Source organism: Mustelus asterias, chromosome 1 (genome assembly GCF_964213995.1).
Source record: "Mustelus asterias chromosome 1, sMusAst1.hap1.1, whole genome shotgun sequence".
In the NCBI taxonomy this organism is placed as follows: domain Eukaryota; kingdom Metazoa; phylum Chordata; class Chondrichthyes; order Carcharhiniformes; family Triakidae; genus Mustelus; species Mustelus asterias.
Genome location: NC_135801.1, coordinates 26064845 through 26078827, shown reverse-complemented (window position 1 = coordinate 26078827; position 13983 = coordinate 26064845). Strand labels below are relative to the sequence as shown.

At 44.8% G+C, this 13983-nt stretch overlaps 1 protein-coding gene across 2 annotated transcripts in view; it reads right to left on the bottom strand.

Moving 5' to 3' along the window:
- slc7a11 (solute carrier family 7 member 11) overlaps positions 1-13983 on the bottom strand; it is a 188831-nt gene that overhangs the window by 99917 nt on the left and 74931 nt on the right. For both annotated transcript variants that reach the window (XM_078238448.1, XM_078239312.1), the window contains exons 4-6: positions 8075-8200; positions 2973-3072; positions 2701-2745 (exon numbers count right to left, since the gene is read on the bottom strand). In XM_078238448.1, the coding sequence (XP_078094574.1) occupies positions 2701-2745; positions 2973-3072; positions 8075-8200 (271 nt within the window). The remainder of the gene's footprint in view (positions 1-2700; positions 2746-2972; positions 3073-8074; positions 8201-13983) is intronic.

Genomic DNA, 13983 nt, shown 5'->3' with positions numbered 1-13983 from the left:
GGATGGTAAAATTCCAGCCAATGTTTTGAATCCACGTGACTCTTCTTCAGAGCTGAAGAGAGGGTGAAATGTGTTGGGTTATATATTGCGTAAGAGGGGGTGGAGCAGCTGAGATATAGTAGCAGGTCAGTGATTAATGGGAGGTCATTTATTATACGCGGCACAGTGGTTAGCACTGCTATCTCACAGTAATGGGGACCCAGGTTCGATTCCCAGCTTGGGTCTCTGTCTATGCGGAGTCTGTACATTCTCCCCGTGTCTGCTTGGGTTTCCCCAGGTGCTCCGGTTTCCTCCCACAATCCAAAGACGTGCTGGTTAGGTGCATTGGCCATGCTAGATTCTCCCTCAGTGTACAGAAACAGGCGCCGGAGTGTGGCGACTCGGGGATTTTCACAGTAACTTCATTGCAGTGTTAATGTAAGCCTACTTGTGACACTAATAAATAAATCTAAAACTTAGCTGGGAGAGATTGCAACAGAGATGTGTATGTTATAGGGCAGAGGAAGCATTAATGGCAGGAGAAGGTGCGAGTAATTGCATAAGGGTAAGATATAAGAATATTAGATATAAGAACGTGTCAATGGGAGAATAAAGGTTAGTGCTCAGCAAAAGCAAACAAGTGACAGATAGCCTGACGGATCGAACTTTGCTTTGGGACAAAAAATGTTTGAGATATTTTTTAAAAAAGGTTAAGATGGACGAAAAGGATCACAGTCTAAAGTTGTTGAACTCAATGTTGAATCCTGAGAGCTTAACATGCAATTAAGTCATTAGGTTCAGGTGGAATCACTGGTTATTTTCTTAATCCTATCTGCTGATGTTATTACAAGGTGTATAAATTACATGTTTTTCTCCCTCCCAGCAATGTTTTCATTAATATCAATGACATGAAACATGAACTTGTGCTTTCCAATTTTTTTTTGCTCAGTGTAAGAATGAAACAGACAAAAAGGCCCTGGTTTTACTGGCACGGCCGCCCCAAATTCAGGGGCGAGGCTCGCAGAACAGCATTCCCCGTTGGCCTCGGGCGTGGTTTTACAAGCCTTGGGCAGCCGTGCCGATAAAGCCACGGCCTAAGTGCAGGAACAGTTTGAGTTCGAGAAATGCCCTCCTGACCACGCTTCAGTAATGCACCTTAGCACTAACACAAAATCCATTCTGTCATGTAAAATAACACATTTCCTTTATTACAGCATCCACTCTCAATTAAAAAGATTTAATACCTCCGAGTGTTGAACCATGGATTTGAACCACCTTGAGCTCGATGTTGGTTGCTCAAGGACATTCCAGTTAATAGGGTTAGGGTGGATATACAGCTTGTTTAGCGTCGGAATTTTACACCGACACTGAAACTTGCATTCTCAAAGCTTGACATTGCACAATAAATCCAGTCAGTTCACTGCTTCATAAACCTACCCAAATGTTACAGCATTCCTGGAATGGCATAATCTCTGATTCATACAATAGCCTAAACAGTCCCTTGTCCCTGATGTTCCCATTGTGAACTTAAACATTCCCTGGACAAGTCATACAGGTACAGCACAGCGAGTATAATGGTGAATCAGGGAACTTTGGAGCAGTGCAGCCACTGGCTTGCTCCTATTGTGGATGTGTCAGAGATTTCCACTCCATCTGATGAAGGAGCAGTGCTCCGCAAGCTAATGGTATTTGCTACCAAATAAACCTGTTGGACTTTAACCTGGTGTTGTTAAAACTCTTACTGTGTTGTTCCTATTAAACAGATCCGGGTCAGTTGCAGAAAACTCTTAAGAATTATGGACGCACTCAGCTATTGCATTCAATTTTCAGGAACATGCTCAGTTAGTAATTTAGGCTACCTAGGTCACTACCTAGGGGTTTGGGAGGGTGGGCAGAGGGGAGTACAGGGTGGTGGATGGCATGAAACGAGGTGTAACATTTGATCTCATTCCATCCATTTCACAGGTTATAGGACGAAATGTTCAAGCATCAGAGGCTATATCCTGTGTCTGAAAGGCAGCTGAGCTATGTCAGATATGATATTGTAAGAAGTCTCACAACACCAGGTTAAAGTCCAACAGATTTATTTGGAGTCATGAGCTTTCGGATGCTCCTTCATCAGGTGAGTGACTCGCCCGCTTGCAGCTAGTGGCATTAGTGAGAATCTGGTTTCCATTTGGTGCCGGCTTCTCACCAGAGATGCCACAGATCCTACAGTCTGTTCACCCAATCTTTTTATACTGGTGCTGGAATCTGAAACAAAAACAGAAAATGCTGGAAAAACTCAGCAGGTCTGACAGCATCTGTGGAGAGAGTATAGAGCCAATGTTTCGAATCTGGATGGCCCTTCATCAGAGCTTCATCCAGACACGAAACATTGGCTCTATTCTCTCTCCATAGATGCTGCCAGACCACCTGAGTTTTTCCAGCATTTTCTGGTTTTGTTCCAATCTGGTTTATGTTATTTTAAGTCCTTTCTCCCTCAGAAGTGAGTGCAGTATTAGAAACTTTTTTTTATAGCTGTATTATGCACCCAGTTTCCTTCAGATTGTCGCATCTCTAACAGGGAATGAAGGCAGATTTGTGTGTCTGGCACTGAATTTTCTGGCAGCCATTTTCATGCTAGCACTGGGAAGATATTTTTATGAAACATCTGAATTCTCTTTCAGACTATTTCCACAAAGAGAATTGTTTAAAATAAAATTGATTTCAGCCACTTACTTTTCAGGATTTTCTACTTCCTCTGTGACAAAATTCATGTAAAACCTGATGAAATAATAATGAATAGTTAGAGGACAATCTCCTGCATCATGTCTTCAGCAGCTTCAAGCAAAATCTTCAACACAATTATTTAATTGCGAATGGAAAAGTAACTGTGGACATAATCGCAGTTTATCTTTGGTGTGTTGAGGACACTTTTCAAAAAAAGACTATTTGTTCTTTATCCCATTCTTTCAACTCGTAATCTCCTGATCGACAGTGAGAGCTCTTACCATCCTGCATAAGCATACATTCCAGAGTAAAAAGCGAGCGGGACTCCCATGAGGCTAAATTCTTTCGCTTTAAATGCTTGATTGAAATGTTGCGTTTCTCCTGTGGGATGTGAGAGGAAAGAAAGTAAGCAGAGGCATCATAATATATCATTAGAGAGACTGACACAAGCAAGCAGTCTGATTTATGAAACGTGCAACCATTCATACTTAGTGATGCCATGCATTCTTTAAGCTGATTCAACAGAAAGTGCTGCATTTACATAGCACCTTTTATGACCTCAGGATGCCCCAAGAGCTTTCTATCCAATGAGGTACACTTGGAGTACAGTCATTGTTGTAACGTAGGAAACTGGGGGTGGCAAATCTGCGCGCAGCAAGCTTCCACAAACACCAATGCTATAATGTTTAAGTTTTAGAGTTTATTTATTAAATCATAATCATAGAAACCCTACAGTGCAGAAGGCGGCCATTCGGCCCATCGAGTCTGCACCGACCACAATCCCACCCAGGCCCTACCCTCACATATTTACCCGCTAATCCCTCTAACCTATGCATCTCAGGGTTCTAAGGGGCAATTTTTTTTTTTTTACCTGGCCAATCAACCTGACACGCACATCTTTGCACTGTGGGAGGAAACCGGAGCACCCGGAGGAAACCCACGCAGACACGAGGAGAATGTGCAAACTCCACACAGACAGTGACCCAAGCCGGGAATCGAACCCAGGTCCCTGGAGCTGTGAAGCAGCAGTGCTAACCACTGTGCTACCGTGACACTGCAATGAAGTCCACTGCGAAATTCCCCTAGTCGCCACACTCTGGCACCTGTCCGGATACACTGAGGGAGAATTCAGCATGGCTAATGCACCTAACCAGCACGTCTTTCGGACTGTGGGAGGAAACCGGAGCACCCGGAGGAAACCCACGCAGACACGGGGAGAACGTGTAAACACCATGCAGACAGTGACCCATGCCGGGAATTGAAGCCTGGTCCTTGGCGCTGTGAGGCAGCAGTGCTAACCACTGGATAATGCAGTTTTGTGATGTTGATTGATAGACAAATAATGGTCAGCATTCCAAGGAAAACTCCCCGGTTCCTTTTCAAAAAGGTGCTGTGAGACCATTTATGTCCACCTTCGGTTCTTTGGTTTAATGCTTCATCCAAAAGATGCATCTCTGACAGTGCAGCACTCCCGCAGCACTGCACTGAAGTGTCTGCCTAGATTTTGTGCTCCTGGGCTGGATTTTCAATCTGGCGTCAGCAAACTGACACCTGGATCTTTGCTGGGTCTCAACCCTGCACCATGTCTGCATTGCTCAGGCGATGCTGTCTTCAAATGAAGATCACCTAATTGGGCCGGAGGTGAGCCTGGCATTAGATTAATGGCACTGAGTGCCGAGCCAGGAGTGAGCTGACTCTGGACTACTATTCTCAAAGGTAGACAGCAACCATGGCGGGAATGCTGCCACCTTTCAAAATAGAGGAGGCAGGACAAAGGTGGGCAGGTTAGGTGGATTGGCCACGGCAAATTTGTGTGGTTATGGGAATAGGACATGGCGGGGAGGAGGGGGGGGGTTGGAGAGTGGACCTGGGTGGGGGGGGAGGGGGCGGTGTGGAGAGAGGACTTGGGTGAAGATGCTCTTTCAGAGAATTGGTGCAGGCTCGATGGGCCAAATGGCTTCCTTCTGCACTGTAGGGACTCAATGATTCTATGAGGACATGGAAGGCCAGCAGCCTCACGGTGCAAGGATGTGACCAAATGACCAAAAAGAACCAATCCTTTTTAACCAAAAAATTATCTTCAGCATTGACATAACTTGATTCCTCTCCGCATTTGAGCCGACAGCTGCACCCGAAAGTGCACCAGGCTGTTGGGGTTCGCCAAGCTGTGATTTCAGGGGCGGCTCGGTGGCACAGTGGTTAGCACTGCTGCCCCACAACGCCAGGGACCTGGGTTCGATTCCGGCCTTGGGTCACTGTCTGTGTGGAGTTTGCACATCCTCCCCGTGTCTGTGTGGGTTTCCTCCGGGTGCTCCGGTTTCCTCCCACACTCCAAAGATGTGCGGGTTAGATGGATTGGCCATGCTAAATTGACCCTAGTGTCAGGGGAATAGTCGGGTAAATATGTGGAGTTACAGGAATAGGACCTGGGTGGGATTGTGGTCGGTGCAGACTCGATGGCCGAATGGCCTCCTTCTGCACTGTGGTTCTAAAATTGCCTTTTGGCCCTTCAGCCCATTAGCAGAGCCCTCAAGGATCTTAACGGGTGGTTTAATTGGAGGGGAGCAGTTCCCCCTGCCCTTGCTTTGAAAGTAGCTGCACCTCCCAGAGGCGCCAGAACACTGACATCCCACTATCATCAAAGTGCGCCTGCAACCCTTCTCACCACCACAGGCAATTAGAAATGAAGGCCCAAGTCTCTGGAGTAGGATTTCGACCCACAACCTTATGACTCAAAAGATAAAGTGCTTCCAACTGATCCACTGACTTTATCACAGGTTGGCAAAAATGAATGGGTACGGTTCAGACCCACGTTGTCAGTCAACTGTTGTGGGATGAAAGGGTTTATCTAATGATTAAAATTAATGTTCCAATATTTTCCTTTGGTGGAGGAAAGTCCATGAGTCGTTTATAGATGAGGTGCAGTTGTTAATCCTCCACTATAGTTAAATGTGTCAAAACGTGGGGCCATAAAAATAGGATTATTACTATCAAATCCAACAGGGAATTGACATAGAATTACACATGCATTGTTAAAGCAGAATCTGAGTGATCTCAAATCATTATTAGTAGCGACACAGGTTAATAATATCATAAAAAAAGGCAAACAGAGCAGAGTGGTATAATAGGTAGATAGAATTGTAAAGTAGGATGCATACCTTTTATCAAAGCATGGTTAGATCTCACACGAGGCACACTGCACAGTTCTGAAATCCATATTATTAAGATATAGAGGCACTGGAGAAGATGCAAAAGGATTTACAAAACTAATACCAGAGCTGTGGGCGGCATGGTGGCACAGTGGTTAGCACTGCTGTCTCACAGCACCAGGGACCCAAGTTCGATTCCCGCTTTGGGTCACTGTCTGTGCGAAGTCTGCACATTCTCCCCGTGTTTGCGAGGGTTTCCTCCGGGTGCTCCAGTTGCCTCCCACAGATGTGCGAGTTAGATTGATTGGCCATGCTAAATTGCCCCTGAGGGTCAGGGGGATTAGCAGGGTAAATACGTGGAGTTATGGAGATAGGGCTTGGGTGGGATTGTGGTCGGTGCAGACTCGATGGGCCGAATGGCCTCCTTCTGCAGTACAGGACTCTATGATTCTATGATTCCTGTGAGATAATATGTATGGAAAGACTAAATAGGTTAGGTCTCTTTTCACTTGAAAAGGTAAGGCTGAGTGAGGATTTGATAGAGGTCTTTACAGTAATGAAAGATTTTTATAGAGTAGATGCCAAGAAAGTACTTCCACATTTAATCAACATAAGATTATGAAAGTGCTCAATAATGTTGACTTAGATAAGATGTCTGAAAATTTCTGGCCATTCCTGCTGGCGGGATCTTCTAGTCCCACCAACGGCGTCCCCTGCTGTGGGTTCCCCGGTGGCAGAGGGTACAAACAATGGGAAAACCGCTTGACAGTGGTGGGACTGGTAGATCCTGGTACCGGCCAATGGCAGACTGTCTCTCCCACCACAAAACACATCACGGAGGGGGTGTAAGCTCCTGCCCGGTGATTCGACCCATGGGCAAGATCAGAACTAGGAACCATCAATAGAAGACAGTCACTTATGAATCCATTCAGGAATTGGGTAGTTTGGTGTAATCCAGTTTGCAATTCAAACTCAATGAGAAAAGTTGTGGAGCCCGGAGAGATTCTCACTAAATTCACCCACGCTTAGAAATATTTTTTGGAGTGGGGATTAAGGATATCGGCAAAGTTGGCTCCTCAAAGATCAGGGCACCTTTTTTAAAGGGCGCCCCAGTCTCCACACAACACTACACATCACCACCTCACCACCCGCACCACCACCCACTGCTACCAGCTAGAGAATCACCCTGAATGACCCCTAGCATGTTGTAAGTGACACCACCATCAAGTTGTATTGTTGATAAATACGGGTTCTGCCAATAATTTTCAAATAATGATGTTACTGTGTTAGTCTTGAAAAGATTGCTGTAGTCTCACAGTCCACTGGTGATGTCCAATACCACTCAGCAGTCTGAGTGGACTAATAGAAACATCGAAACATAGGGCAGGATTTTTCAGCCGTGTTCGCCCCAAAACCGAAAAATCCCGCCCGAGGTCAACGGACATTTCCATGTTCCCCCCCCCGTCTTCCACTACGATTCCTGTGGCGGGTGGGAAGGGAAATTTCACCCCATAGAAACTAAAAGCAGGAGTAGGCCATTTGGCCTTCAAGCCTGTTCTGCCATTCATTTTAACCATGATTGATCATCACATTCAATATTCTAATCCTGCCTTCCCCCCCATATCCCTTGATCCTTTCAGCCCCAAGAGATATATCTAATTTCTTCTTGAAATCACACACCGTTTTGGTCCCAATTGTGGTAACGAATGCCACAGATTCACTACTCGCTGGGTGAAGAAACTTCTCCTCACCTTCGTTCTAAAATTACCCCTTATCCTCAAACTATGACCCCGAGTCCTGGACTCCCCCACCATCTTTCTGAATCTATCCTGTTAGAATTTTATAAGTTTCTATGAGATTCTCATAGAAGCTGCTCATAATCAGGAACTTCTGACTTTGAATCCTAAAATTCTTAATGTTAAAGGTCCTTTTAGTTCTTCAATTAAAAGACATCTTTCTCAAAACAGTGGAAAGTAATTGTGTCACTGAAAGTAAATGCGGTGCAGAATGATTGTATAGTTCAGCTGCTGCAGTGAGACACGTGACTTAAAATAATGGCAAAAGTAAAATATGGACAACTCTTAAGATTTCAAATGACAAATGCAATTGAAAAGAGTCATGTTTGACAGCAGCACTATTAAGAAAATCAGCAGGGAAATTTTTTTTTTGTCATTCAGGAATATTGTTTCTCTGCAGTTCTCTACAAATGTAAAAGTTGTTTTATTACTGCTTACCTTTGAATAACTGCACCATTCCAGGGAAGATGATTATTAAAATAGCAGCAAGTTTGCAGAATGTCAGAAAGATCTGTAGCCGTGCAGTCCAGCTCACGCTCATGCTGTTAATATACATTACCACAGCTGGAAAAACAAAAAAGACAAAATAAATACCGCTACCTCAGGTAACAACACACTTCACAATGCCACAACAAGGGTACCACTGACTGGCAAATAGATCGAAACCAATGCTGCACAATTTCCTTCATATTACTGTCAAACTGTGGAACATAAAAGTAACAAAGGGCCTGATAAATAATACAGGGGTCAAAGTATTGACAATCTGAACAAAGAAATCCATCTCCCACCACCCTCGTCTTCAAATGTTCCCACTTGGAACCTCTGTGGAATCGATATGGAATATGCCTATTGCGCTTGCAATTTCTCACACACCAGGTTTCCTCATTTTAGTAAGATATTGCCGAGCTGTGTTTGAGAATGAGGCAGAGGCTACGCATTGCCTCACAGCGTGGGAGAGAAATTTCAGAGAGTGAGTGAACCAGAGCTGTGTTGCTAACATCTCTAACACCTCCGAGTAGCTGTGCACAGACCTATTTTAGCACAGGCACGAGTGATAGATCACAAGTCAATTCACTACTGTGAGAGATAAAGAAGTGGAGAAAATGACTTTGTACGGACAACATGTGAAAGACCAATATGAATCAATAAATAATTAATTTATATATTTTTTATAAAATAGATATTAGGTGTGGTCATGGCTATTTCTAAAATATTAAAAACTGGAAAAAGACCTTTTTAAAATGGTTGAATCTATGTCTATTTCTGACCCTTGAACAAAAGGAACTATCTGACAGTTTCAAAGAAGCTTACACTCGTTACCTCTGAAGGGACACTAACGCACACTGTGGCTTGTGATGTTAGTGTGCCTTTAAGAAAGTTTTTTTAAAAATCGTGCTCACAGCCTTAGGTGATGTCATTAGTGGGAGGAGGGAAAGAAAAACTGAGTGCCGGTCAGGTGACTAGGGTGCTTTTTAAGTTTTGTTTTTGGTTGCAGTGTTAAAAGCATAGCTGAAAGTAGTCTCTCTTTCTGTTTTTATTTTTAAAGTTTTACCAGTTAGCTGAAAGCACACCTTGTTTGGCATCCTGCAGTAAAGAATCAGTTTTGGGGAGCTGATGACTACAAGCTGCTCTGAGTTTTCAACATCATTTGAAATCAGCATTCAACCCAGGAAACTGGAGCCCAGTATTATGTGGGCTTTAGCCTGTGCAGTGACAAATCTGTTTAAAGAGTTTTGTCTATGGGTTTTGGTTTCAATTGGAACACATTAGAGATATTCATTAAGTGTTATACATTATAGTGGTTTTGTTTCTCGTTTGTAATTGATAAAAGTTCTTGCTAATTTTCTTACTATACATGTTAACTATATTCTTAAATACACTTTGTTTGATAAAAGCTCCCTAGTGGGTCACTTGAATTATACCTGAGGTGAAACATCACATGGTTATCCTAGCCAAATTCAAGATGCAAAACTTATTCAGGTGGGCTTCATAAAACACTTTGGAGTTTATAATCGAAACCATGACAGCTGCAAAGACCAAAGTCAAAGAGAATTATACAAACACCATCTGCAGATCATATTCACCTGCAAGGATGATGAATCACACCTTTCAATTCTTAATTGTTGAGATGGTGAACCATCTCGGGGACCCAAAAAGGGATACACGTCCCTTGTCAAAGACAATGTGGCGGGATGGGAGTCATGTGACATGAACCTCCAGCTGATGGGACCAGCTGTACTAATCGCCTTGCTATACTGCAACCTTAGCCTGCCTTTTTAAATTCAACAGGCTGCCAGAAAAAGTGCTCTGTCCAGATTGGATGCACGACCCCATCTGCACTTTTTTGGCTGGAACTTTTGTGCAATTGGTTGCAATACTGAATCATCTCTGCTTGCCTGCTTATCACGTGAAGTCAATTGCATCAGAAAAGTGAATTATACAGCATCAGTCTTCAACCTGCAGATCTCCAAAGAAATATCTCTTTGGACTTTGATTCCGGATTCTTGAACCCAAGTGAGGCAACAATTCTTCTCTTTGTGATCTTTGCCCTGTAAATCTGTCTTTTCACCATCCTTTTTATGAGTTTACAGGAAGCAATGGGAGCGACCCTCCTCCCACAGGTTTAGAGTGTGCAAATAAACTAACCATTTGAGTTTATCCTATCTTGGGTTTGCTGTGGGGCTATTAATAGATTGATTAGATCACGCGAAAACTGTGGGGTTGGGAAATATGCCACTGCTTATTCAGAGGGGAAGCAAAACGAAACACGTTTCTGCTTATAAACATGTGCAAGAGGAGAAATCAGGGCTATAAACCCCTCCTCTTGCCTGCCACATTAGAAAGGTAGTTGCTAAAGATACAAAGTTCCCTCAAGTGAGAATCTCTCAAGACATGACCCACAGCACATTTTAATAAGAGCAGTGAAACAGGCATCCTGTAGAAAAAGGCAAGACACATTTTAAACCTAAGTTCTAGTATTCTCTGCTATAACGTCTTAGAAACAATAAATTCCCAGGCACTATGGTGAGGAAAAAGGAAGTATGGAGAAGAATTATATTGAGTTAAAGAATCCCTACAGTGCAGAAGAGGCCATTCAGCCCATCGAGTCTGCACTGACACTCTGACAGAGTACCTTACTCAGGCCCTCTCCTCAGCTCTATCCCTATAACCCCACAGATTTACCATGGCTAATCCCCCTAACCACTGTGCCGCAAGCTCCCTCTATTGGATCTCCCTCTCCCATGTGACATTTGCCCAGAATCTCTGGGGCTTCACGAGAGAGGCAGGCCTGGACCTGCAACTGCAAAAATGTGTAGGAATGGGAGAACAATGACTAAGAATCCAAAAGGGACATCTCCACTCATCTTGAGACCTCTCATGTCACTTTACTCTCTCTCCAACAGAGTGGTGCCCTATTTGAGGCATGTCCAAACAATCTGTTGCCAGGCCTTGTACTTGGAACCACAGAAGTCAGAGGATTTGGGGCAGCAAAGCACATAACCTCTGTTTGCAGCTTCCCAAGAGCAAATAAAAAGCCTCGAGGGTGACAACCAAGATTACACTTTCAGGCCATGCAAATAATGTGCCTCACCAAATTCCAGCCATAGACAAAATGGGGATTGGGGAAGGGAAAGGATATTGGGGCCATTGTGTACAAACATCACAGCACTTTAACTTTAATTCCTGGTGTTAACACTGCCAATACTTCACTCTTCATGTTATAAGATTGAAAATGGATTGAGGTGCACAGGTACCCACGCCCCACTATGACCAGAGGCAGGAGCCTGTAATATGTTCAAGGGCATCAAGTGTAATGCATTGAGGCTGCACTGTGCAATGGCCATAGGAGCCAGTGTATAGATTGTGCACAGGACTTGTTAAGGCTCTGATAAAGTTTAGGGCTTGGATGTCACTCCATAATGTAAATGAAACTATACCCAAGCTCCACTGTGCCTTTCAGGTTGGGATATTGAATGGATAGCACTAAATCAAAATCTCTTGCCATCTAGCTGATGGTCTTTTCAATTATCCTGGACCAATGCCCATATACAGAGCCCATTCTTCCCCTTTTAACCATAAAATCCTAGCAGTTCACAACCAGGAGGCAGCTCAATAGATTATAACAAAGCTAAAATACCGGATGCCGGATTTCTGAAATACAAACCGAAATGGATGAACTCAGTGTCTGGAATTTTACCGTCCCGCCCGCCACGGGAATCGGAGCAGGCGAGCGGCGGACCACGGAAAGGTCTGTTGACCTCGGGTGGGATTTTATGGTTTTGGGATGAGCAAGGCCGTAAAATCCTGCCCAGCAGGCCTGGCTGTATCTGTGGAGAAAGAAACGGGAGTTTTGCCTCTTCAGAACTTTTTTGCTTCCGAAGATTATATTGGACTCGAAACGTTGATGCGCATCAATTGGACACGAGGCACGAAGTTTCGGTAAAAGAAGGCTTTCATTAACTAACAATGGAACTAACAGAACTTTAACACACTATCCCAGACTGAAGAGGTCCCGCCCGAGCAGGGGGTCTTATACCTCTCCCAGGAGGCGGAGCCCGACTGGGATGTGCCACAACAGTAACAACCACAGGTGTATCAATCCCACCCTAGCCCAACAACATTAGAACAACCCACAGTGGGAACCAACGATGGTTCACCACAAACGTGAACTCTATTTTCTCCCTCCATAGATGCTGCCAGATTTTTATCCTTTGATAGGCCGCATTCATCTGAAATTCCAGACTCTGTGCTGCTTCATGCACAACACCGCCACACCCCACTGCACCCCACCACCCCTCATCACTGCCACTCGCAATGCATTGTGTGCTATGTACTTGAAGTCAAAAGCACAATGCAATGTGGGGGCAATTCAGCTTAAAAGGCAGCTAGAGTTGCATGGTGGCACAGTGGTTAGCACTGCTACTCCAAAGTGCCAGGGACCTGGGTTCGATTCCCGGCTTGGGTCATTGTCTGTGCGGAGTCTGCTAGCTTTCCCCCTGTCTGCATGGGTTTCCTCTGGGTGCTCCGGTTTCAAAGAACAAAGAACAAAGAACAGTACAGCACAGGAAACAGGCCCTTCGGCCCTCCAAGCCTGTGCCGCTCCTTGGTCCAACTAGACCAATCGTTTGTATCCCTCCATTCCCAGGCTGCTCATGTGACTATCCAGGTAAGTCTTAAACGATGTCAGCGTGCCTGCCTCCACCACCCTACTTGGCAGCGCATTCCAGGCCCCCACCACCCTCTGTGTAAAAAACATCCCTCTGATATCTGAGTTATACTTCGCCCCTCTCACCTTGAGCCCGTGACCCCTCGTGATCGTCACCTCCGACCTGGGAAAAAACTTCCCACTGTTCACCCTATCTATACCCTTCATAATCTTGTACACCTCTATTAGATCTCCCCTCATTCTCCGTCTTTCCAGGGAGAACAACCCCAGTTTACCCAATCTCTCCTCATAGCTAAGACCCTCCATACCAGGCAACATCCTGGTAAACCTTCTCTGCACTCTCTCTAACGCCTCCACGTCCTTCTGGTAGTGCGGCGACCAGAACTGGATGCAGTACTCCAAATGTGGCCTAACCAGCGTTCTATACAGCTGCATCATCAGACTCCAGCTTTTATACTCTATACCCCGTCCTATAAAGGCAAGCATACCATATGCCTTCTTCACCACCTTCTCCACCTGTGTTGCCACCTTCAAGGATTTGTGGACTTGCACACCTAGGTCCCTCTGTGTTTCTATACTCCTGATGACTCTGCCATTTATTGTATAACTCCTCCCTACATTATTTCTTCCAAAATGCATCACTTCGCATTTATCCGGATTAAACTCCATCTGCCACCTCTCCGCCCAATTTTCCAGCCTATCTATATCCTGCTGTATTGCCCGACAATGCTCTTCGCTATCCGCAAGTCCAGCCATCTTCGTGTCATCCGCAAACTTGCTGATTACACCAGTTACACCTTCTTCCAAATCATTTATATATATCGCAAACAGCAGAGGCCCCAGTACAGAGCCCTGCGGAACACCACTGGTCACAGACCTCCAGCCGGAAAAAGACCCTTTGACCACTACCCTCTGTCTCCTATGGCCAAGCCAGTTCTCCACCCATCTAGCCACTTCTCCTTGTATCCCATGAGCCTTAACCTTCTTAACCACAGTTTCCTCCCACAGTCCGAAAGACGTGCTGGTTAGGTGCATTGGCCATGCTAAATTCTCCCTCAGTGTGCCCAGACAGGCGCCGGAGTGTGGCGACTAGGGGATTTTAACAGTAACTTCATTGCAGTGTTAATGTAAGCCTACTTGTGCCACCAATAAATAAACCTGAAACACTTTAACAGTGCCT